A 26,220-nucleotide genomic window follows, 5' to 3' on the forward strand; every position below is an offset into this window, starting at 1 on the left:
TTATGCAAATATCTTCACATTGGTCGTCCTCTTCTTTTTGTCACAGCCAGTGACAGCAGTCCAGCCAGCATCCCTCATTCTCTTCATTGCAGCAAACTTCAAGGAGCTCCCTGGTGATTTATGAGTGACGGGGTTCTGAATCTGAAAAATAAATTTTGATCCAAATCTTTTAACTACCAGGGATTATGTCTTCTTTGTCCATGTATACAATGCATAAACCCAATTTTCTAACAGCACGTTACCTTCTTGAAGATGTTACGTTTGCATTGTGGAGCGGAGAAAGTGTCTGCAGGTGCAGGTGCACTTGCAAAGGTCTGCCGAGAAGAGAAAGAGAAGGCCAAATCAGCTCTACTGGCAATCTGCTACGAATGATCACCAACAATGTCTTCTTCTGACAAACAAACCATCAGCCAGAGGTAGGCAGTATTTCTATTACTTGTATTTGAAATACGTATTTCAATTACTTTTGAGTATTTTGTAATTTGTATTTGATAGGGCTGATAAAAATCGAATGTAATTTGTAACAAAATACTTTAGTGGAGTAATTTTGTATTTAAAATACTCAAAATACTTTCTCCACCAATCAAAAAACAGTTCACGAGTTCAGTCTTCAGATCTTCCAGTTCAACGGATTGTCTGTCAAGTTAAATATTGTATCTGAGTGTGACAGATGTCAACTAGCTTGATCTATAATTGATGTCTGGGTCTGGCTTCATAGCCTATTGTATATACATGGTGATGGTTATAATATCAAGCTCGATGCTAACATGCTAATGACGCTAGCATGCTGTCTAGGCTAGTGCATAGCCAGTGTTTAGCAAGTTAACTTGTCGGTCGAGTAGCTAGCTATAGGAAGAGGGAGATTGGGAGCTTGTATGTTCATGATAACCTTATCAAGAGACGTCTGACCATCTAATCTTGCACTGTATTACAAGTTATGCCAGTGGCCGGCCGTGCATTGTATGCCTGGGCCTTGACTGCTGTCCTGCAGCTGAAATACCACCTTATAACCACAGCTGATTGGATAAAAGCTCTACTTAAAACAAGCTGCACTGGAAGCAGAGCAACTGAGGAAGACAGTAGCTGTGCCATGAGAAAATAAGATAATGGGGAAAATAATTGTATAAATTATAATACATTAAATTATAAAATAGACATAACTTTGTGATTCTATTTAGGCCAGCAGAGAAGGCCTTGCAGGCCCTGACGGCCCACCACTGAGTTATGCTGTATCTTCTCAATGTGAATGTCATAATGCCATATCAATTACTGGCAGATAATACAGTTCACAGTTAGCCAGGCTATGACAGTAGATGTCCATTTGTTAAAAAAAACATTAAATATCCAATTTATTTTATTTAAAAGGCATATTATGAAAGTATTCTCAGTTTTATTATTTTATACATTTTACAGTTGGCCAGGTGGACAACATCTCTCAGCAAGATGATGTTCAAGAAGGACCATCGACAAGCACACATGTGCTTAGTTACACTGACATTCTGTGACTGTTTTTCTTTTTTGTGGGCTTCACCAGAGCTTTGTGTACATTATAGCCCAAACCTGAATGCTCTGCTATACCAAATTGTGAGAAAACGGAAAATCCAGAAAAAAGTATTTCCTATACTTTAAATACAAAATACATGTATTGTATTTTGTTACATTTTCTGGCACCAGTATTTTGTATTTTATTTTGATACATTTACTTGAGGGGTATTTTGTATCAAAATACATTTTGATGTATCTTTGCCCATCTCTACCATCAGCCAATATATAAATATATATAAATATATACATATATAGATAATATAGAACAACTCACCAAGAGATCGATTTGATCAGAGCTGTCGGACTTGAACTCGAGCTCCATGGTGCTGTTCCCCCAGCGCTCTGCCTTCACAGCAGAAGGAGGCGTCCTTATTCTGTACGACTGTAAAGGAATTCAAAGAGGCAATGTCAGCAAAACACATTCATATTTTTATTCATTTTTGGGACATTTCAGAAAAATACTGGATATTACTTTGATGTTTGATGTTCCGCCAACTCCGCTTGCAAAGCTTCTCGGGGCCTTCAGATCTTCGTTGTGAGTTTCCTTCGACACAAAGTCAGCGTCAGTCTGAGTTTTATGATTATGAATGCTACAATAGTGACTAAACTCTTATGTTATGCTGGTCTTCATCATCGTATCAAGGTTTACTTTATGAATAGATGAAACTGTTGTCTTTGGGGTTGTTCCACACAGATTGCTTCACCACAGAGGACATCAAATGTTATCGTAGTGTGATTTATCTCTTGACAACGAGCTATCGCTCAGCAATAACCTCTAGTGACTCGTTCACACCGCAGTCATTCACTGTTGACATGCAGCACATACTGAGGGACAATCCCCCTGCACATGAATGCACATACACACACACACAGTCTTTGCATGCACATGCACACACATCAGAACCTCCTCCGTGGTTTTTCGTCCCACAGTTTATGTTAAAAATGAACGGTTTGTCTGTATGAAAGGGGCAAATGCTGTTTAACGGTTATAAGTGGGACTCTGAACAGGTGAGCTCATACACAACGTCCACAGTATTTGTACTCCACCTGTCTTGGACATGAAAATGCATTAAACTGCCAGCTACAATTATACAAGAATGCAACATAAGTTAAGACAATTTGATGATTTGATTTCCAACTCGCCTCAACATGTATGAATGTGCCTGAAATAACAGTCTAAAGAGCTGTGTTAGCTTGAACTCACAGCTTTCTTCTTAAAAGCAGCTCTTCCCTCCTCTCTGCTGTAGGGAGTCCTCAGGGCCTCGGAGAAGTCAAACATGTGTCTTTTTGGAGAGCTGTCTTTTGGGGTCTTGGAACATCTCCTCTGTTTATAGTCTGAGGCGGGTGACTGGAAATGTAGAGATGAATTCTTGGTTAGATGCACGTGATGACAAACGTCATCAGTGGTTCCTGTTAGATGCTGTACCTGCTTGGTCCTTGCTTCTGACAGCTGGGTGACTTTTGTTGATGCTATTACTTTCGTCAAGTTAGTCAGCTCCTTCTGCACCTTTTCCTAAAAGCAATGAAAAGTGTTTCTCAAACAATAAACTGTCAAAAAGTGAATGCATTTCAGTGAAAAGCCCCAAAAGATGTAACTGATTCAAAGTGTGACGTACCTTCTCTGTTATTTCTGTCTTCAGCTGTTGCTTCAGCTGATCGTTATGTGCCTTGTGCTTCGTGAGGTCCAACTCCTGATTTTCACAATTTTAGTTTTGCTTATAATTTGATCTAATTCATATGTAAATAAACATTAATTCATAATTCTTCAGCAACATACCAGAGATTTCCTGGAGGCCACAGTCTGCGTCTCTTTCCTCTTGTTCTCATCGAGCTCTGCGTCCTTCTCTTCAACTATCCGGTCGTACTGGCTCTATCAACACAATGCAACATGTGTTTGGATCGACTGTCATGCTGGAAAAGACCAAAACCGTAACTTCACAATGACCGTACCTTATGTTTCTCCATGAGTGCGACCATATCGGCTATCTTGTGTTGACACTTGACTTCTGTGTCTTCCTTGTTCTTGGCGGCCTCTACTGCTGTTAATCTGAGCTTTTGGCACTGTAAAAAAGGCTGTTTTTTATTGTAAGGAACTTAAAAATGTGGTAAATTACATAGCATTGTATAAGTAACCTCATTCTCAAGCTCTGCTGCAAAGGAGGACTTGGACTCAAGGGCCTTCAGCATGTTCTGATGGTCTTCTTCGTTCAGTTGTTTGAGGCTCTGGGACTCCTCCTGAAGACTGTTGATCTGAAGACAAAGACAAACATTTACATCATACAGGGCTATACTTATCATTTCAATGTTTTATATCAATATTACATACTGGAAGATTAAAAAAACAACATACCACAATTTCAAGTTGACTGGATTTCGCATTCTCCTTTGCTATTTGTTTCTGAAGCATTTTATTCTGAAAATATACAATTCCACTGCTAAATTAAATATATAAATATACAACACCACCATTTCCTGTACTGTAAATGTAGTTTCACAGTCACAAACCTTTTTCTGGAATCCCTCTTGGGCTTTAAGTTTAATCTCAAATGTTTTCCTGAGCTTGCACAGCTAAGAAACAAACGTCTTGTTATTCACACAAACTGATCGATAATATTAGCATTTCACGTTTCACTTCTTCAATGACCTTTGTTTCCACAGATTTGATCCGATTTTCTTTTTCTGTAATTTCCTCCTGCAGATGTTCACACTGTAGACAAAGATCAGAGAAATCATCCTTTCACACTTCAGAACTGTGTTACTGTTGGTAATTGGGTTGGTTGGCATACTTACATTTTCTTCAATCTTCTTCTGCAAAATCTCGCTTTCCTGATATGTCCCTTGGCTTTTGGTTTTAATGGAGTTTACTTCCTCTCTATTTAATATAAACATACAAATATTAACCTTGAAAACTACACAATGTCAAACCTCTTTCTGTCTCTGAAGTGAAAAACTCACCGTAAACATTGTTTTTCTTCTTCCAGTCTTTGAATTTCTCTTGAGAGCTTCACGACCTTCTCCTCACTCTCCTGATCAGTCAAAACAGATTCCAGCATGTTATTCATATGACAGTCAGCAATAAAAAAAACAAAAACAGACAGCTAATGCAAACAGCTAATGTACAAAAGCAAAAGATCACATGTGAAAGGATGATTCAGACCTTCATGTTTGCCTCCATAGCTTTCACATCAGAAGATCCGCTCTCAAGCTGCCGCTGAATGGCTGTCTTCTCACACTGCAGCTCGTTAAAGGTGGAGGATAGCTTTTTGTACTTCACTCTTAAAAGGACATAAATTAAACATTAGACATGAACTTATAACAGTTGAATGTAATATTTGATATGCGAATATTATGTAATGTAATGGAAGAACTCACCTATGCTGCGTGAAGTCTTTCCTCAGTTGCTCCATCTGAAAGGTTTGCTCTTTATTCTGATTTACTTCAGTATTCAGTTGCTCCTGCAGGTCTTGCACTTTGATCTGAGAATAAATTAAAAACACAATGTGGTGAAGCCATGTATTGTGTATATATATACACAATATCACTCAATATTTTTCAAAAAAGATCTGAGCTGTGGGTAACAGATGATGAGAAGTAAACCAAATAAAAACCTCTGTCACTGTGGCCTTCTTCTTTAAATCCTCTTGTGCGTTTTCAGCAGCTTCTAAGGTCTTCTTCAGTCGATCCAGGTCAGCGTTCTCAATCTCTGCTTCAACCTTTATCGACAACAAAATGTTACCTCGGGCTTCTGTATTAGACTGAACATAACTTTTCCTTCTGAGATGAGCGATGTCAAGAAGAGTTGACCTCTCAGCGCTGCCTCGGTAACATGTCGACACATTCAAGGGAGAGAGAGTCAGGCTATAAGAGCGCAAAGCATATATTCAACGTTGAAATGTAATCAAACAGATAAAATGTATGAATAATATAACGAAATGTTCTAATCAATTGTGTAACAAATGTTTAACTGCATAGAAGTGATTTAAACAAATGTAATGAATGTTTCTGTGTGTTCTGTGTGAGGTTGGAGCTGAAATGAAATGTATTGGGCAAGAATGACATTGCTGTAATCAAGACCAGATGTTGGGTGTAGTCAAAAGAAAGTTCTGGAAACTGATGCAATAGTTGAGTCATACCGGCAATGTTCGGCTTAACGCCCTTTCCAGAGGGAGAGGGGATGAGTAATGGACCAAACAGGTGGGGGCTGATCACAGCCCATATGAGGAATATAAGGACATGCTTGCAAAGAACAAGCTGGGATTTCATCGCGGATGCCGTACCAAGCGCATCGGAAGAAGATACTAAAGCCTGCAGCTGATGTATTGAGGACTTCGTCTCTGTTCACGGAAAAGAGACCTCTGTTCGTGGACATTGAGATTGAAAGACGAAGGTTCTAACTCTCCCCACCGCTCGCCTCTTAACATCTGGACAACTGAGAAAGCCGCAGCTGCCTGAGAAAGACTTTGCACTGAGTTTTGAGAACAGCTGAACGGGCTCCGTTGCGGAGCGGGAGGATCGAGGGTCAGGCCTGACCTTCGCTCCTAACAACTCCAAAAGAACTCTTTTCATCGCACCATTGGACATCCAGCTCCAACCGAGCCTTCTCGGCGACTAAAACTAATGAGTATAATCGAAGAAGATAATTAAATTGACTAATCATGTGTAGTGACATTTTATGTGAGCTGTAGCTGTAACCCCTGCAAACTAACTAAATATAACCTGCAATAAATATCTAATCTGCATTTAAAGTGAAATCCTCAAGTGCATTAATTTGCCGAAGTAGTAAAGAGTTCCTCGTGAGAGTAAAAAGTTAAAGCTATTGTATGTCTAACAACTGAGTTCTGAAAGGTTATCCTAGAGACCGAATCCACTTAACAACCCCTTACGGTTTTAGCAAGAATTAATCCTAGCCGTTAAAACCTAACCTGGCATTTACCAAGAGCGCGGATCCATAAGAGGGAAGCTGCCATAACCGACGCGACTGGTGGGAGCGCCCGGGGCCAGGACTGGTCTCTCGGCCGAGCGCGCTCTGACCGGAGGAAGCAGGGTAGACGTCGGGAGTAACGGCAGTTAGCGGAGCCAGGCGAGTTCCCTCGCCAGAACACCAGCTCGAGAATCTTTTAATAGAGAGCTGAGTCAGTAATTAGCCCCGTATCGGGCCAGAAGTACCCAGGATCTAACACGTGGCGCCCAACGTGGGGCTCGACGGAAAAGGAGTACGTTGAGTCCAAAAGAAGAACCCCGGCAGCTAAGAGAGGCTGTCGTTCGTGAACGAAAAGACCTGAGGTGAGGCGTTGGGGTAGAAAGCAAAGCTGCCCAAGCCTCGAAGAAGTCCGATTGCGAAGACATCCACGAATCGAAGCTGTGTGTGGTATTTACAGGCCAACACAGGAGAATCCGCAGGCGACGGGGAGCATCGACCAGACTCGCCCGACCTGTAGAGGGACCAGAGCCTGATCCCATCCCTTCCTCAACGCGCGACGAGAGGCTTTGGGAGGAAGGCGACTCGAGACAACAAAGACAAAGACAAAGTCCAAGATGGAAGCATCGCCCGGAGGATCCGATAGCGGCGGAGGCGACCCAGCGGTACGAGCCAACGGCCCTGATGGAGGAAGCGCCACCGGACAGCAGAGAGGACCCGACGGCGACGAAGGCAGCCCGCAGACGGCGACGCCTCAGCAGAGCGAGCCAGTGACATCGCCCCTGGACCAGGCAACAGATGACAGCCCGGACCAGCAGAAGGACGACGCTGGACCACACGGAGCGACATCGGGAGTACCGACACCGATGCCGTATCCAGGGGCACAACGCAGAAGCGAGGTCCAACATCAGATCATCCTGAATGGCAGAGGATGGGACACCTGGGACGAGTCTGTCCAACAACACCTATTCGTCCTGCATGAAGAAACAGATAAGGCGAAGGTGGGAGAAACAGTACAAGAGTTCTGCGAGAAGAAGGGGGGTTATCTTGCTCCCCTCACCCTTGAGTCAGGAATGGTGTTGGCAGTGGTAGGGTGTGAAGCACCCCCGAAAACTAAGAAAACAGTGAAAGAGTGGCTACAGTGGTGGCTAGTGGTAATGGAGACGATTAAAGGAAAAATAACCACCGTAATCAGCCCGTCAAAAGAATACGACCCAGTCGTGAAGATGCTGGCCGCAGAAATCAGAGCAGGGGCAGTGACTATCAAGCAGAAGGTAAAAGCCACCCCCCGCTACAAAGAGAATAAAAAAGAGCAAGACGCCATAGCGGCATACATAGCCAAAGAACCAAGCTACAAGGAGGTTGCCGATGAAGATCAGATCAGCACCAACGGGACAGAGGTCTCCGTGGTCTCCGAGTCAGAGGAGTCCACGGAGTCCGAAGGAGAGAAAGGGCTGGACAGCGCCGAGGGCGGGCAAACCTCGGAGGAAGACGATGTGAAGGGAGACTCAACGCTGGACAGGAGCGCCGAGTACCAACTGCTCCCGCCCTTCATGCAATCCGGGACTCCCGCTGCCGCTGCAGTAAAAAAGGTCCTGAAGGACTACAACGGCCCAGAGCCGAGGCGGCCCCAGAAAGCTAGGGGTAAGACCAAACATGTTCACTCCCCGAACCCAGAAGAGCATCTTCAAAAGTTGAAAAAGATGCCCGAGGGGACCAAAAAATATGCGAACCAGACAGGGTTAACCGCATATAACCACTTCGGAGAGCCTTGGGACATAGACAGCCATGGACTGGTTGTCTTAACCAACTCACATCTAAAGCCTCATATCTCCCGGTTCAGAAAGAATCTGGTAAGAGAGGCAGGCAGCCTCTACAAAGAAGAACTTGAGGTGCGCCTCCCGGGATGCAGACAAAGACAGGAGGAGGTGGTGGTTACGAGCGGCGGAGAATCAAGACATTATGCGGTGCTACACGTACCGATCGAAGGATATGAGGATGGCGAAGATCAAGACGCCTATCGGGACAGCATAGAGGAGGCATTAGAAAAAGGTGTCACCCGAGCAAGTGAATTGTCCTTCAAAAGAGTCGTTATATGTAACGACGGCGCCAGGTCCGGCAACCTACCATGGGAGGTAGCAGAAGAAGCGGCAATGAGGATTCTGCACCTCCTGATGAACGCTCCTCACGGGTGGAACAAAATCCGCGAGTTGGTGATAGTCACCTCGGTGGCCCAATACCAAGAGAGAAAAGAGAGAATACTGAGACCCCTCTTCAAAACGGAGGGGCCAAACAACTGGAGGGCAGGACCGCCGGAATACAAGGACGAGAACGCCCCAGTTGCGAAAGCAGTTCTGCCACGGCTCCCGCAATCAGTAAGATTGAAGAGAGAAACCAGGACCGAGCAGAGGAGCTACGAGGAATCAACACCCGGTCCCTCAGGACGGGAGGAGCGACGTCCACAGGTCAGCTCAAGCCAGGAAAAACCACAAAAGGAAAGAAGAACTCCAATCCCCTCTCCCCGGACAGTAGCGGTGCAGACAGAAGAGGAAACCCCCGTGCCAACCAAACCTCCACGAGGGTTCCCCAGCCCAGCAGAGTCCGTCGGCGTGCAGACAATGAGCTACTCCGGAGGCGGAGAAGCGCACATGATAAGGTTCGAAAGTCCAGGCGGGAGCAGGGAAAGTCCCAGGGCTCCACAAAGAACGCCAGAACCAGTTCAGCCGGCTTCGCCGTCAGCAGAACCAGAACGAGAGGCGCAGGAAGAAGCCGCAGATGTAAGTTCAGATGAAGAAGAAACAGCGCCAAGCCTGACCTCCATCGAATACGAGGCTCCGGGAGGAATGACCGACCTGAGAATAGGAAGCAGAAAAGGCAAGAAGAACGCGCTGCCCCTTGTTTCAGTGTGCACGGCTTCGCTGAAATTCCCCCGAGACGATCGTTACGGGCCCATGACCACCAAAGACGGAAGAAAAGCCTATGCTCCAGAGGTCGGTCAAACCAATTATGATGTTCCAGAAATATGGCTGCACGACCTCGAAGGAATGAAAGGCACAATGGTCTACGCGACAAAAAGAGAATGGGCGAATTTTCTAATGACCCCGACCTACGGCTCCCTCGCAACAGCCACGGAGCTGACGGGTAACTTTCGCACAGGCTTTGTGACAATCGTGTACGACGTCATGTTGCGACGCCTGAAGAAAGCAGCCTACAAGCTGGCTGCGGAGGAAGACAAAGCGCGGAGGCAAGACATCTCGGGCAGCGAGGACGAACAGCCACCTCAAGGGCAGGGCCTTGCACGAAGCAGCTGCCCCACCACCGCTGAAGAAAATGACTGCATAACAAAGATGCGGGCTTCCACCCAGAGCTTTGGTGAGTTCAAAAAGATCAAGGCGATGGTGACAAACCGAGACCCAAAAGAATCGGTGCAAGAATATCTGACGCAGAAATGGCTCATGGTAAAAGCTAGCTCCACAAACGATGAGGCGAAAAGATTGTGGCTGGCTCATGTGACGGACCAACCGATGGGTCCCGAAGAAACCGCGGAACAGCACTACCGAAGATTAGTGTTGGAAGACTGCGAAGACGAGGAGTCACACATCGACAAGGCAAGAAAAAGCTTAGACAAAGGGCAAACTCTCACCCAGGCATGGTACGCCTTGCGACAGGCGATTCCGCCGGAAAGAAGTGTGCAAGTCCTTAGGAAGCTGACCAAGGGCCTAATGAATGACATCGATTTTGTGACCCTAAACATCAGCAAAAGTACCACCGAACAAATCCAAGAAACAGTAAGAAAGTGGGATTTGAAGAAAAAACACTTGGAAGACAAAAGAGAAAAAGGAAACCAGCCGAAGCCGCCGGCTCCCAGGCCCTCGTATGACAACGCGAGGCCCGCAGAGGGACCCGGTCCCTCACAGACACAGAGAAGGCAGTCGGGAGGATTCCAGAGGAGTCCACAAAACTACGAGCGTGAGCCAGGATTCCGGAGGGGTTCTCAAGGCTACCAAGGCTACCCGCGAGAGCAAGGACCTCAGAGGGGTCCACAAGGCAACCAGAGGGAGCAGGGAGCTCCAAGGCAAGAAGGCTTCCAGAGGCAGGGCGTTTACCACAGGGCCCAGCCGGATCAACAACAGGAGGGGCCACGGCCCCCACCAGCCAACAAAAGCGGTTTCCTCTCTTCCGAGGATTACAACAAGCTGACGACAGAACAGAAACAGGCCCTTCGTGCCTCCCGCCTGGAAGCTGGGAGCGAAGGGCAGAGAAAGTAATGGCTAAGCGGGCGCGGGTCACAGTGGATCATGCCTATTGGGTGGGGGACGACATATACACCGACGTGGATGGAATCCCCTATCAGGTAGATACTGGTGCAGAAGTGTCGATGACCCGCAAATGCCTTGAAACAAAAGGACACCTGACTGTTCAACTAGCCGACGGAACCATCAAAAAGATTCCGTTTGGCGTCTGGAAAGGAGTTGTATGGGCTCTAGGACCCTACAATTTAATGACAATAACAGACTTAAAAGAGCTGCATAGCAGCCCAGGAAATCGAACCCCAATACAACAGCGACTCAGAGTCCTCGGGGCAAAACTAATCCAGATGGGATCGTTATCACCGGAGTGGTACAAACCAGTGAACATTCCAGAAGTGACCAAGCAACAAATCGAAGACAGCGACCTTTCTCCGGATGGAAAAGAAACGCTAGAAGACATACTTTCCAAAGCCGGAGTGGCTAGGTTCAAAAATGACTGCGGAGACATGGGTGCAAAATACACCCACACCATAGAAGGGGGTGTACACCCACCTGTTCGCCAATACCCCCTGAATCCAGGGGCCGTTGCAGAAATGGACCTGATAGTCACGGAGCTCAGCGAACTAGGAGTGGTGCGAGAGGAGCCAAATCCCATCACAAACAGCCCAATACAGGCAGTCAAGAAGCCTGAGTCATCGGGAGGAGGATGGAGACCTGTTATCAACTTCAAGGCCCTCAACCGCAGGACTGTCGCCAACCGAGCCAGCCTGATCAACCCACAAGGGACGCTGAAGACACTAAGACTAAAAAGGTACAAATCCTGTATAGATCTGGCAAACGGATTTTTCTCGTTGAGGCTAGCCAAAGCCTCCCAGGGCAAGACAGCGTTCACCCACAAAGGTAAAGCGTACGTCTGGGAACGGCTACCGCAAGGCTACAAAAACTCTCCGAACGTTTTCCAGTCGGCCGTAATGGACATACTTGACGGCCTAGAGACAACAATCTACATCGATGATGTATTCATTGCAGATGACACCGAAGAAGAACATCTGCAAAAATTGAGAAAAGTCGTAGAACGACTAACAGCGGCAGGCTTGAAATTGAATCTGAAAAAATGCCAATTTGGACGATTCCAAGTGAACTACCTGGGGTTCCAGGTCTCCAACGACCTGGGACTCTCAGACGGATTCCGGGAAAAAGTGGAGCAGATCGACCCGCCAACCTCGCTGAACGAACTACAGCAGGTGCTGGGGCTCTGCAACTACGTTAGGGACCATGTCCCTAGCTACCAGAAGTATGCAAGACCACTGTATGTAAAACTACGAAAAGAAAAGCCAGAAGATGCCCACAAGAAGTGGGAATGGACCGCAACGGATCAAAACAATTTGGAAAACCTCCAGACAGCCATTAAAGACGCTTTGCGGCTGGAGCCACGAAGCCTTACAACCAAGCTGGTGGCAGAGGTCAGTTGCAACGACGACGACGCAGTGGTAAAAGTGTGCAATGAGGGCGGGGGAATAGTCACTTTGTGGAGCTACACCCTGTCCTCCGTGGAAAAGAAATATCCAGCAGAAGAGAAGGAGTTGGCAGTTCTGGCAAGGTATTGGAGCACCCTGAAAGACCTTGCTCAGGGGCAGGGCATCAGGGTCCTCACGCAAAGCCAGGTCCATCGATTCCTAAGAAAAGCCACGGTAGAGAGCACGAAGGCGACGAACGCGAGATGGGGACGTTGGGAAGACATCCTGCTGGACCCTGACCTCGAAATCGGCCCTGCACAACCCGTGAGTAAGAAAAAGACGACACAGGACGAGAAGCCAGCCGAACCGATAGAGTGGACTCTATACACCGACGGCTCGCGAAAAGGACAAGACGACAAAGCCTACTGGGGCTTCATTCTCAAGCACAAAGAGAAGGAGCGCTTCAGACAACGAGGCCAAATCCCCGGCAGTGCTCAGACCGGGGAAGTGACAGCAATATTGGAAGGTTTGCTCGAACTGGAGCGAAGAAAGGTGAAAAGAGCTAGAGTCATAACTGACAGTTATTACTGTGCTCAGGCCCTTAACGAAGACCTGTCCATATGGGAAGAAAATGGTTTTGAGAGTGCTAAAAACAAGAAAGTAGCTCACGAAAACCTATGGAGAAAAATAGCCGAATTGAGGCTAACAATGGAGCTCGAAGTGGTGCACCAGAGGGCCCACACGCGAGCAGGAACTCATTGGCAAGGAAACGAAGAAGTGGATCGTTTCGTCCAGATGAGACAAATTGTCTTTGTTGGGATCGAGAAGTGGGAAGATTTGCCCAAAGGACGGGTAGTCCCAGAAGAGAACGTGAAGGAAGTGGTGCAAGCAGTGCATGGAGCACTTGGACATGCAGGCACCGTTCCAACGCGAAGGGAACTGGAAAAGCAGCGACTCTGGATTCCTGAAAAAGAAGTCCGCAGAATCCTTCAAGACTGTGAGTTGTGTGGTCGATACAACGCAGGAAGGAGAGGACAAAGAGTGGGAGGACTCACCATTAAAAGTACCGTACCCTGGGGTTCTATCTGCATGGATGTGGCAGGACCCTTAGGGGTACCGGGTAAATGTGGAGAAAAGTACCTGTTGGTGCTTGTGGACTCCATGTCAGGGTATGTAACCACAAAAGCCGTAAGAAAAGCTAACGGCAACAGTGTTGTTAGCATGCTGGACCAAGTCTGTGGCTACTTAGGGTTGCCTAAAGAGCTCAGGACCGACAACGGAACGCATTTTCGCAACGCTAAAGTGGACCAGTGGTGCCAACAGCATGGGGTAATGAGGATCTACTCTCCCCCATACACCCCCCAGGCTAACGGGGTGGTGGAAAGGACCATTGGCTTGGTGAAAAGTTGGATTGGGAAAAATGCCAACTCGAGAGAATGGAGCACTAAGACCCTGGAAATCGCAAAAACCCTGAACGACCGCTACCGAAGTGACAGGCCCTCCCCAGCGGAGGAGCTGATGCGCCGCCCCTTCACATCGCAGGAAGTAGGGCGGGGCTCCGAAGATAAAGAGCCCAAGCTTGAGCAAAAGAGGCCACTTCGAGTAGGACAGCGCGTCTGGATCAAGGCTCAGGTCGGTGCTTCTAACTCTGCAGTCAAAGCCAAGTACGATAAATCAGACGTAGTTGTCAAGATTTTGGACAGTAATACTGTTCAACTCAAGAAGAAAGGAATCCAAGGAGTAGGGCAGCTGAAGCCAGTTCCGTACTAGGAGAAAACCAGGAACTCAAAAATGGCCACCCACATACAAGCTTTACCACCCTTTGTCAGAGTGGCCAATGTCAAAGGGGTGGTTAACATGAGAAGGAGTACTACGGGGCTCTGGGCAGGAAGAGCCATGAAGAAGTTGGAGTATGCAAAGAAAGGCTTTCTCTCAGAAGAGAATGAAGTCTTAACATGGAAAGAAATCAAGAATGATTGTGTGGTCTGCCTGCTGCCGACCACCCTTAACCTCACATGGCAGGGACCCGGAAACAAGAAACCACACCGTGTCTCTGGACGACGAAAGGAATTTGACCGTATGACCCACAAACCAGTGAAGGTTTTGGATGCATATGTGTGCGGTTTTTGTCGTATAGCGCTTTTACCAAGGATGCACTTCGTCATCCAGTGGGATCTGCGGGGGACAAAGCTGAACCTTAAGGACTGTGTCTGCCAATGGGATGGACACAGGCTGCTCCTCTGTGCGTCTTGCTCCGTACTCCAGCTGAATGGACTGCTGGTGCAAGCTGGAGCAGCCGACGGATGGCAGGTGAGAAAGTTTCTTCAGCCGATACAAACCCTGGCACCCGCCTCGTGGGAAGGTGAGGGTGCTGCCGCTCCTGTTGATCTATCACAAGCAGCGACTGGGGGACCTTCGGCACCATCTATGGGCCTACTCGACGGCGACCCACAAGAAGCAAGTGGAAACCGTAGTGACGTCCCCATGAGATCCTGGTGGGAGTCAGTGCAAAGGAACTGGCCATACAGCCCAGGCCAGGCCGAAGTTATCAACCCGCCCCTGTCTTCCGTACAGATCCCAGCGGCCTTCAGGGTCTTTCGCAGCCCTGATGACCCAGGGTACACAGCCACCGCAGCAAACCTACCCGATTGCCGCTTGGAGATGGCAACACGAGAGGGGTGGCTGGGGCCCTGGGAATTAACAACCTGGCGCGAGTTAATTGAGGAGGTGTTTTGTGATCCTGATGTGCCAATACGTGAGCTTGCCCCGGTACCAACAGAAGCTGGTGCTCGCGGCACGAATCTCCAGTATTCCACCACAGATCTGGACGCCTTCCACCACACCGGTGCCAGGACCAAGGAAAAGAGTAAGATTTTCACGGTCACCCCAGAGGGATGGCGCAGAAACGGTGCTATGCAAATACCGGGCTCCTGGGCGTCCAGAGCGCCAACACCTACATGGGAGACCCGCACAATGCGCGTCATGGTGACGCTGAAAACCGTGATGGTTCCATTCGACGGTGTGTACTCCGTCGGGGTGGAGCTGACCAGAGCGGATGAGGCGGAGCCTCCTCCAAACCCACGCGCAGACGCAAAAGGTTTGACCGCTTGGGCACGGAAGTCATTTCGCAAACTGCAGCGGGGTGGAAAGCCTCGCAGTAACAGCTCTTAGAAAAAGTATAGCTGCTAGAAAAAACGGAACTTGATTGTCAACATGTCGCTGCCAAACCCACCAAACAAAGATTGCAGGGACCTATCAATAGTCTCTCAGTCCCTCCTCGCACAAAGAAGGCCATATCTGCAATTGCCGAACGAAAATGTCTTTTTGGACAGACCCCAACGCGATTTTGCCTACCGAAAGGGCCTTTGTGGATCCGGCGCCTATTTCTGCAGCAATGGCGAATATAGGCGCTCAATTGACCTGTCAATACCCGGGAAGGCGGAATTGCTGACTGCTTTTCGCACAGGATGGCAACTCCAATATGACAGAGTCAATCGGACCCATCCGTGGCTGCTGCAGCCAGTCCTCCCTTGTCCTGACCAATCCCCCTGGATCCTGAATACCGTTTTCATCTCAGTTATGGGTCTGCGGTTGAAGTTGCGCTGGGGTCCTAACTATGCTGATCATTTGCAAAACGACTATGTTGATCTTTCGCTGGGTGAAAATGTGATCTGGACCACCAGCCCGGTCATGCGGCGTCTCATAGCGCTCCACGTGAAAAACAGCGCGCGCTGTGTAATTGAGAACCAAGACATAGAGTTGCGTATGGTTCATTACCGCCTGCCAGGCCTTGGCCCACCGAACCCGGACCCATGCCTGACCATGAGGGAATTGCCTCCTTCCAGATTACGGACTGCGGGGTTTGGCCGGCTTAACCTTCACGAACCCTTGGCAGCATGGGCTAAAGTAACGGAGCTCCAGACGGACGACGGTCAGCCGTTATATGCATCTCTTGCCAAAGTCCGGATCCTTATCGACCCAGTGGACAGACAGATCTACGCATGGCTGCGGCAAAATAATGCTGTGCACGAGGGTTGCTTTGCACCCCCCCCCTGCTCCCCCTCCTTAATCGTCACCTACTACCAGTGGGTGTGGCGGGGGCTGGACTTAGCCATTGGCAGATACCCATCGGTGCTATATCACCAGCTCCTGAAGGGCAGGATTAGTCAGTGCGATCCTGACTCTCCCCCGCGCCTCAGCTCCGGATGCCTAGCTCCTCTTCCAGAGGTGCTACCGACCAGCGCACTGCAGAATCCGAAACCATGGATCTCCCACTACTTCATGGGAGAGTTCATGAATTTAGGCGATCCTCAACCTTTACCCCCGTCTCCTTAAGACGCCCCGGCAAGCGACTGGACCAATCAAGTGAACGACCTCGGAATGGAAAACGACTATGGCTTTGCTTAATGGCTAAAGTAGTAGCAGTACTTGCAGGACTGTGCTCTGTCCTGGCTATACTGTACTACTATGGTAGTATCCCATGGGCCCTCACTCATGTGAGGGTGTCCTACACTACCACAAAGAAGTTCGACCAGACATGCTGGACGGTCGACTCTGGAACGATCGTTCTCTCTCAACTCGCTGGACAGAAGCGCGCCTCGCCCTGGTTGGACCTTGAGGTTGGCTCTAATGCAACCCGTCAAGTCCAAGAAGGGGGTGGGACGGCTCCGAACCTGACAGCTACTATCATCGCGTGGATGACTATCTGGGAACAGAAAATCAACGATTCGAAAATCAACGACACGGGTGAAGAAACAGACTGGGCAGGCGAATTCCAGAAGGTAATAGAGAATTCGACATGGAGGATAGATGAAGTATCTACGCTAGGAGCGGAGATGAAGATTACGGTAATGATGAAGAAAGCACAAGAAGAAAAACGGGCACAGTGTAATTGGATCTACCCCGAAAACGGTGTCCCAGGCTGGTACTGTTCATGGGCATGTGTCTCATGGTCAGAGCAAGGGAACGAGGGATACTGGAAACCCGAGGTAACCTATGCAGCGAGCCACCGCAATGATACGTGTTTGATGATTTTACCGGCAGAAGGAATGTTCTGGGGACACTACAATCTCACCTGTGAGGCCACACAACCGCGGCGAAAACCACGACGGTTTAAAGCTAAAGTGAGGCCACTAGGTGCCACAGGAAACACCACACTAGGTAACTCCACCGACTGCCAGCGGAACAACCTCACCAGCCGAGCCGTGAATGGCACGCAGGAGAAGGAAGAAGAAGAAGAGGAAGTAGAACCAACGGCTTCAGAGACGGCTCCAGAGGAAAAAGAAGAGCAGCCGCAGCCGCCGCCGCTATTCAAGTCAAGTGACAGTCTTCGGAGAAATCGGAGCAGGAAATGGACGAAGCACTGTAAAACCAGCAAGCTCCCTCTCCTAGATAAGTGCTTCTGGAATGTGTTTTTTTATTGCGAAGGTCAGAATTACTTCGTAATAACTCCGGTAAACAAACCACAGTATCAGGCTCATAAGTTCATCTATCTACCCGAACCTAATGCCCGGCACGAGGCCTGGCTCAACAACACCCTGCCGTGGATATGGATAACCGAGCTAAAGCATTTCAAAGGAGCCTTCACGGAGGGATACTCCCGAGCCAGCTACGGCCTTTTGGGACCAAGGACGACCGACATGTATGTACAAAAGCTGCCGAAACCCGAGGATTTGATGACAGCCCCAAGAGGGGATTTCCAAAAGATTGACACTTGTGTGACCAACAAAATGTTCATCGCTCTGAACGGAACAGAGTATCTAGCCGACGGCGCCTCCCCGAGATGCACACTCTGGCAAGAGTGGTATCGGGCTTGGGGAACGTGGCTATATGACTGCACAGGCCTGAAGACGAACAAGACGATCAAAGGAACCCTGCAGGCATGGAAAGAGGCCCACACCCGGGACGACAGTTCAACCTGGTGGGGCCTACAGAAGGATGAAGTGTTAGAATGGGTGGTGCCATGTCTAACTCAAACCGACAACTACTGGGTGAAGTATCAGTACCTGGCCACAGTGTACTCGAAAGAAAGAGACATCTGGCCTGGTGCTTGGAGCCGACCAGAACCATATGTGGGCCCGCGGCCCTGGAAGATGGAATGCAATCGAGGAAACACGACCTGCAACATCAGCCTGGCCGGGGGACATTGTGAGACTGTGCCAGGATGGGAAGACCATTGCCAGACCCACTATGGAGCAGAATATGAAACCCACGTGCAAGAAGTAACCTGGGTGAAGGCTAAAGACAAGAAATGGAGACGGTCAGGGCCTCTGACTAGCAGCTGTACCAACTTAATCCTGGGCCATCGCATGAAAGACAGAGTGAACGTGAACGGCCAAATCATTCCCCCGGTAACCGACCCTACAGTCTTTCTAGCTGAGGGCCACGCCTTCAGGAAAAGCCTCTGCGAGGGTAAAGAAGACAAAGGATTTGAATGGGTAGGAGCTAACCGCCTCTACGGGAACGGAACATGCTACGAGCCAGAAGAACACTGGCTGAGTTGCGGGAGCGGCCGACGAGAACACGAGTGCAGTTGGATCGAACTAACGGGCGCCTCCATAGTCGGGACCGCAACCATCGTAGTGGAAGAAGTGGCAGGGAAGATTGGAGAAGGATTCACGGTCATAAAGGGATGGATGGGGAGTTTGTTCTCCTGGCTTTGGCCTTATTTGTTGATGATAATTGGAATTGTCATCTTGGGCCTAATAATCTGTGCCGCCATTAAGGGCGGGGTAGCAGCCACTGTTGCCTCGTGCTTTAAGGGGAAGTTGAAAGAAAAAGGAGAAGTGAAGAAGGGACTCCTCCCACGAAGGAAGGAGGAGTCCACCCACCTATAAAGGGTGAACAACTGGAGCGCCATAGCCATTGCAGACCCGGAACCTGAACCAAGAGCCTCATACTGAAATAAGAGCGAATAAACCTAAAAAGCCAAGATGACCAACATGACCAACACCACAACCATTGCACCTCCCGGCATGAACACCACTTCTCACCCAGGCATGACCACTTTCGGAGTGAGTATGACCAACACCACGACTATAGTACCTCCAGGCATGACCACCTTCGGAATGAGTGTAACTGAAGCATTACAGAACTCCTCCGACACAGCACGCCGATGCAGGCCATTTATTCGCTTAACCGACCTGGACTTTTGGGTCCTTGAGATCATATGGTTCTTCTACTGTTGCATGGGCGAATGGTCCATGAATCAGCCGCTAAGAATACTGGCCCTGGTTGTAGGGTGTCTGAAAACAGCGATTGAAAACATCTATCGAGGATCACTGTGGCTTACCCTGACATGGTTCGCTACATACCTCCTGGGGAGAATCCACATCGACTCTACTCGCTGCGGTCTAGTAAAAGGTGGAATGGTGATCATTTGGCTGGTAATCGACGTCGCTGCAGTTTTCTACAACCCCCTGAAGATGGTCTCGGCAATCGTCGAGGCCTTTCTGGCGGTTGCGGCCCTGACGTATCTCGTGGTCATGACCATGGCTATGAAAGAAAGAGGAAGAGGGCGTTGGCTCCACAAGATCGGCGCCATTGCTCTTTGGGGCCTAGGTTGGGGCATAACTGTCGCCATCTACTGGTTGGGTTCTGAATCATCAATCGGGATAGCAGCCTGGCTCATGCTGTATGAGCCTTTGTTTCCAAGAAGGGTTAGGCCTACAAGCCCAGGCCTAACACCTCCTCCAATGGTGTTGGCATCTCCATGGCTGCATTCTCTGGCTCAACGGCGCTCTGCAAAGCGCTCCAATACTGAGAGGGGGCCTTAAAAAAGAATGAAAATAAGACCACCCCCTGCTTGCTAAAGCTTGGCTTGTAAAAATGCGCTGAAAAATGTAATGATTAATGAAGTCTTTGTGTTCAACAACATTCAGGAGGAGGTCTGCTGTGTCCGCTGTGGGATTCCTCCGGAGCTAATGTTGCACCTATGGGAGGTAAACCAAGCCCTATGGTGCACCCAATGCTACCTGGGGCAATTCCCGGTAGGAGCAGCCAGCGGCCTCTTCTGCAAAGGAAGTACCCCTTATATGCCTGCGATGAATGTAGTCGACTGTATGGAATTAGAGGCTAAAGCAAAACCAGTGTGGACTTCCGCTGGAAGAACCCCACCAGAGGTCCTGCTCTATGCTGATGGTGTATACTGCCCAGTATACACAAAAATATGGGCGTATCCTGATGGCATCCGGGTGTCCAGCACCCACCTCACCGATGGCCGCTTCGTCGTCATTGGACCACGCCTGCCCGCCCTGCAGTATCCAGTACCAACTCCAGAAGAAGATGACGACACAGCAAGCATCACGGGTGTGGAACACCGAGACGTGGGTAGCCAGACGATGCTCGCAGGAGTAGTACCAAATCTAATGGGGATGTGGGGATACGACGAGGACTGCGGAGAGCTGGTGGAGGTAATCCCTGAAGGATTGATAGTTCCAGGCGAGGATGAGGACAAAGCATCAACCAGCCCCGTCCCTACTCCGGCCTCCCTCTCCCCTGACAGCATTCTGAACCAGAATGTGTTGGCCCTGGTGCTGAGCCTGGACGAGCAGATGAAGGATGCCATAGATGACGAGGAAGATGACAACGCCCTCCTGGATTTCCAGCCACCAGGTATGGAAGGCCTGGTGGTGCTCGACAGCTGGCAACACGAATCCGAGCCGGAAGACGACGTTCTCATCATCACCGCCGAGGACGACGATGAGTTCCTAGAGGATTACTTGGGGCACAATGCGGCAGCTTGAGACCTCAAGAAGGGGGTGTCAAGAAGAGTTGACCTCTCAGCGCTGCCTCGGTAACATGTCGACACATTCAAGGGAGAGAGAGTCAGGCTATAAGAGCGCAAAGCATATATTCAACGTTGAAATGTAATCAAACAGATAAAATGTATGAATAATATAACGAAATGTTCTAATCAATTGTGTAACAAATGTTTAACTGCATAGAAGTGATTTAAACAAATGTAATGAATGTTTCTGTGTGTTCTGTGTGAGGTTGGAGCTGAAATGAAATGTATTGGGCAAGAATGACATTGCTGTAATCAAGACCAGATGTTGGGTGTAGTCAAAAGAAAGTTCTGGAAACTGATGCAATAGTTGAGTCATACCGGCAATGTTCGGCTTAACGCCCTTTCCAGAGGGAGAGGGGATGAGTAATGGACCAAACAGGTGGGGGCTGATCACAGCCCATATGAGGAATATAAGGACATGCTTGCAAAGAACAAGCTGGGATTTCATCGCGGATGCCGTACCAAGCGCATCGGAAGAAGATACTAAAGCCTGCAGCTGATGTATTGAGGACTTCGTCTCTGTTCACGGAAAAGAGACCTCTGTTCGTGGACATTGAGATTGAAAGACGAAGGTTCTAACTCTCCCCACCGCTCGCCTCTTAACATCTGGACAACTGAGAAAGCCGCAGCTGCCTGAGAAAGACTTTGCACTGAGTTTTGAGAACAGCTGAACGGGCTCCGTTGCGGAGCGGGAGGATCGAGGGTCAGGCCTGACCTTCGCTCCTAACAACTCCAAAAGAACTCTTTTCATCGCACCATTGGACATCCAGCTCCAACCGAGCCTTCTCGGCGACTAAAACTAATGAGTATAATCGAAGAAGATAATTAAATTGACTAATCATGTGTAGTGACATTTTATGTGAGCTGTAGCTGTAACCCCTGCAAACTAACTAAATATAACCTGCAATAAATATCTAATCTGCATTTAAAGTGAAATCCTCAAGTGCATTAATTTGCCGAAGTAGTAAAGAGTTCCTCGTGAGAGTAAAAAGTTAAAGCTATTGTATGTCTAACAACTGAGTTCTGAAAGGTTATCCTAGAGACCGAATCCACTTAACAACCCCTTACGGTTTTAGCAAGAATTAATCCTAGCCGTTAAAACCTAACCTGGCATTTACCAAGAGCGCGGATCCATAAGAGGGAAGCTGCCATAACCGACGCGACTGGTGGGAGCGCCCGGGGCCAGGACTGGTCTCTCGGCCGAGCGCGCTCTGACCGGAGGAAGCAGGGTAGACGTCGGGAGTAACGGCAGTTAGCGGAGCCAGGCGAGTTCCCTCGCCAGAACACCAGCTCGAGAATCTTTTAATAGAGAGCTGAGTCAGTAATTAGCCCCGTATCGGGCCAGAAGTACCCAGGATCTAACAGCGATCTATGTGTATCACCTTAAATAGCTGGACTTCTTCAGTTCTCCTCGACAGCTCAGCTGTGAGTTCCTCCACTCTGAGTTCAGTGGTTTCATTCGTAGCCTTCATGGACTCAACGGATTTGGATTCTCTCTCCTAAGAACAAGGAAAGCGTACAATGAGTGCCTTCAAGTTCTCGTCCTTTGTGTTCGAGCTATGACGACTGGTTGAGAAACAAACTAAAATCCACCCTACCAGTTTATCTTCAAGGATTTTGATCTGCTCATCTTTGTCTGCACTCTGCTCTCGGCTCTCTCCTGTTGAGTAAAACATATTTATATATTATTAGTGTATTTATTAGCGTGAAAGAGCAGCAAATAAAATATCTACACACTTCCCTCAGTGAGGCTTACCTAAAAGTGTGTTTCTCCTCTCAAGTTCTTTGTTGCTTGCCGTAAGATTCTCCTCCAGGTCCATGGTCCTTTAAAGTGGGTCATGACAGCAACAAAGTGGTATGAGGAGAAACTGTGTTTGGTCAGTAAAATGCTCTGAATTGACTCGAGTTATTTCTACCTCTGTATCTCTGCTGCTTGTGAACTCTGGAGCTCCTGAAGGGTTGTCTGAATCTCCTCCAGCTTGTCTGCTTGCTGGTGTTTAACTCTAGTGAGCTCCTGCAAGCTCAGGTCTTTGTTTTCAATCATCTGTCCATATTCTTCTTTGCTTTGGGCCAGCATCGCAGCAATAGCTTCACGATTTTTCTGAGGGATACGACTCATTTTTAATCAAAGCAGACAACACACGAGAGAGACAAGTTTCAGTGAAAATGGCAAGAATGTGAACGCACTCACCTCCGTGTCTTTAGAGTGCTGCTCTGCAGCGTTCAGTCTTTGAAGAAGGGATTCTTGTTCCTGTTTTGAGCTTTTTAGAAGTTCATCTTGTTCATCTGTAAGTCAGTAAATACTTAATGATCACATCTTTAGGATCCTTCTCTAGTGATCCTTCAAATAACAAAGTGTACTTATACTAACAAACATGTTTTATTGTAAGGCCTGATTTCTCCACTTTTAGTGTCATTTTAACAAGCAGTCATCCTGAAATACTGAGACCAACAAGACATAAGATCCATTATAACATTAGTAATAGTTCAGTCAAAGCTTATCTGACGTTTTAGACAAAACCTGGAGAACCTTGTTAAGTTCATTCAATCATAATGCTTACCAACTATTATTATCTTTAATTAAACCTAATTCGTCATTGAACATCTGCATTCTCTTCATCACGACTTCTGGGAATGTTGTTAAAAACATTGAATGACGTTTAACAAGAAACTTTGTTTTGGGAAACAAAACAAACTTTACCAAAATCTAAAAATAAAATTGATTGTAAAAATATACAGCTGTGAGCACCTAACCTTTAAATGTAACCATGATCTTACTCGTTGCCTCTTGAAGTTGTTCGCAGTGCTTCTGGGTTTCCTGGAGATCAAGCAGGAGTTCTTGTAGTTCTTTTTCCTTTTCCTTGATTTGTGTTTGAAGCACTGCAGCCTGTGAATGTGAGCGTCAATCCTTAAGCTGTTTGTTTCAGAAGTTCCCAAATAAAGTGATCTAAAAAATACTTTATTTTACTGACCTCTTTCTCCTTCATGGTATATTCCTGATGAAGTTTTTCTTTTTGATCTTCAAATTGCAGTAAATCATCTTTGACTGGAAGAAGACAAGTTGGTGGTTGTTATCTTGCTTGCCATTCAATCAATCATTTCTCCTCTGTCCTTTGAGTTATTCCTGACTGATTGAAATATCCTGCAGTGAAAAGGCTTCAGCAATAGTAACAAAACCAACCTTTCTGCATCTCTTGTTGATCAGCTTCTGCTTGAATACGAAGGCTTTCAAATGCTGCGATCACTTTCTACAGATGAAAGGTTACATGTTAGCTGATCATCAAACCATATGTCAGACTGACATATGTTTTACTGACTCCTGTCCAACAAAAATTATCATTATTAAAAAAACTTCATTGTGATGTAGATATTTACCTGAATACTCCCACTGTTTTCCATAAAGAGGTGATGTGTTTCTTCTCTTTCGGATTCAACTGGAAAATGTAACGATTTATTATGCAGCAATGTGTCCTAATTCTTACTAATAATATGGCTGGTTCAGACACTTATTGAGGCACTTTTACTTACATAAATGCATTTTCTCAGCTGTCCGCTGGAAAGTATCTTTGAGTATATTACACAAGTTCCTTGTGCCGTTGTGTCTGTATTTAAAAAGTGTAATAAACAAAACATGTATACATCTACAAATTAGACTGTCATGTCTATTTGGCTTTCACAGAACACTTACTTGTTCCTCAACTCCTCATTTTCACTGATCTGTTCCTCCAGCTTTACGCTGAGACTTTCACTTCCAAACTGTACAGACAGAACAGACGTAACACATACCACTATAGATATCAAAGGGTGTTAGAGTATGCTGTTCCTCTTTTATCAATAATCCTGATTAAAGAGAGTGAGAGAGAGAGAGAGAGAGAGATAGAGAGAGAGAGAGAGAGAGAGAGAGAGAGAGAGAGAGAGAGAGATGAGGATACACACCTGCAGTTCTTGAATGGCTTTGCGCTGAGTTTCAATTGTTCTTTTGTTGTCTTGGAGTTTCCTTTCCTTTTGCACAGCGTCAGAGTCAACTTTAACCTTCCAACACTTTATTTTGTCAACTTCATCAAACAGCTTGGAGTACAGCTGCCCCGGACTGCAATTATTCTGGGGAATATTTAAAATGATGGGAAGTAGATTTACATGCTTTTTAATTAACACTTTGCAAAGGCCAAATCTTTCCTATTCATGCTTCACATTTTTTTGTATAACGAAAATATTACCTCGCCCTTTTCCATTGGTGGCACAACTTTCATCCTGGAGATTTCTTTAGAGGAGAGACAATAATCAATTTATTATAAGATGTTGTGATAGTTTGCCAACTTGTTGTTTAATAGGAAATACCTGGTCTAGTTGGTGCAACCGCACTTGTATGGGTGAAAGGCATGCTCTGCTCGTTTTCAAAACCTTTACTGTTACCCTAGGGGAAAACAGCAAAATGCTTAGTCGTCACCTGTATTCTGTGTTAATGATTACTGCCTCTCAGACAGCTTCATCTGTTCACCAATGCATTTAACTTAGCCTACTACAAGGATAAGGGCATACAAGAACACAAACTGTACGTTAAAGACTTTCACTGCTTGAAAGGAATAGATGTGGCTTAATTATTTTCGTGAGTGCTGAGCTAGCATCAGTGTTTTACCGTAACGTTATTGATTAATGTTTGTTGGTGGTTGACTGTTGGCTATTTAAATTAACGTTACCTGCTGCAATGTATTCATGAAATCACCACAGTTCTCTACGATCTCCTGAGGTCGAACCGCAGATGCCTGTCCGTTATTCCCCCTGGAGGGTACCAACAGCTTGAAGTTAAATCCCCGGGGTCTCTCCATCCTGAAACGAGCAATAGTTTATATTGTGCAACGTGAAGTGACGTCACAGTTTACCGAGCTTTAACGTAACTCTTATTGCAAATTTGGACATGATTAAGAGGGAAAGTATGACATATAAGCTACATAAAGTACGACATATATGATGTTACATAACCTAACGGTGACCCGCTGGCTAGGTCAACAGCCGTTAAGCTAATTAGCTTGTTACTAGCAATTCCGTTTACTAGTTAACATTAAGTTAACCGACGTCGCTTGAAGTTAATTTATTTACTGTTAGCTAACCTCACTTACCTTCAGTAATGATACGAAATAATGCCCAAAATATCTGCCCGGCTAACATTTAGAGTTCACAGGACGTTCTTCGGGTAACGTTAGTCCTCTGTGGCGTTTGCTATGACCATGACAAACCGTTATAACTGTTAACGGTTTCAAACTG

At 47.2% G+C, this 26,220-nt stretch overlaps 1 protein-coding gene across 1 annotated transcript; it reads right to left on the reverse strand.

Annotated features, from left to right (window-relative positions):
* sycp1 (synaptonemal complex protein 1) lies at nt 1-25,784 on the reverse strand (the record flags this gene model as incomplete). Its single annotated transcript, XM_079285890.1, has 32 exons — nt 1-166; nt 238-314; nt 1,820-1,927; nt 2,750-2,893; nt 2,972-3,058; nt 3,162-3,236; nt 3,323-3,415; nt 3,496-3,606; nt 3,679-3,795; nt 3,896-3,958; nt 4,051-4,113; nt 4,190-4,252; nt 4,336-4,417; nt 4,501-4,571; nt 4,703-4,820; nt 4,918-5,021; nt 5,154-5,258; nt 22,341-22,457; nt 22,557-22,618; nt 22,715-22,782; nt 22,875-23,059; nt 23,150-23,244; nt 23,737-23,845; nt 23,931-24,004; nt 24,140-24,206; nt 24,334-24,392; nt 24,487-24,560; nt 24,647-24,714; nt 24,895-25,059; nt 25,176-25,219; nt 25,297-25,372; nt 25,656-25,784. 32 exons carry the CDS (start codon nt 25,782-25,784, stop codon nt 1-3), a joined length of 3,039 nt encoding a protein of 1,012 aa, XP_079142016.1.
* Between the last annotated feature and the right edge of the window lie 436 nt (nt 25,785-26,220).

This window comes from Melanostigma gelatinosum (assembly GCF_949748355.1).
Source record: "Melanostigma gelatinosum genome assembly, chromosome: 15".
In the NCBI taxonomy this organism is placed as follows: Eukaryota; Metazoa; Chordata; class Actinopteri; order Perciformes; family Zoarcidae; genus Melanostigma; species Melanostigma gelatinosum.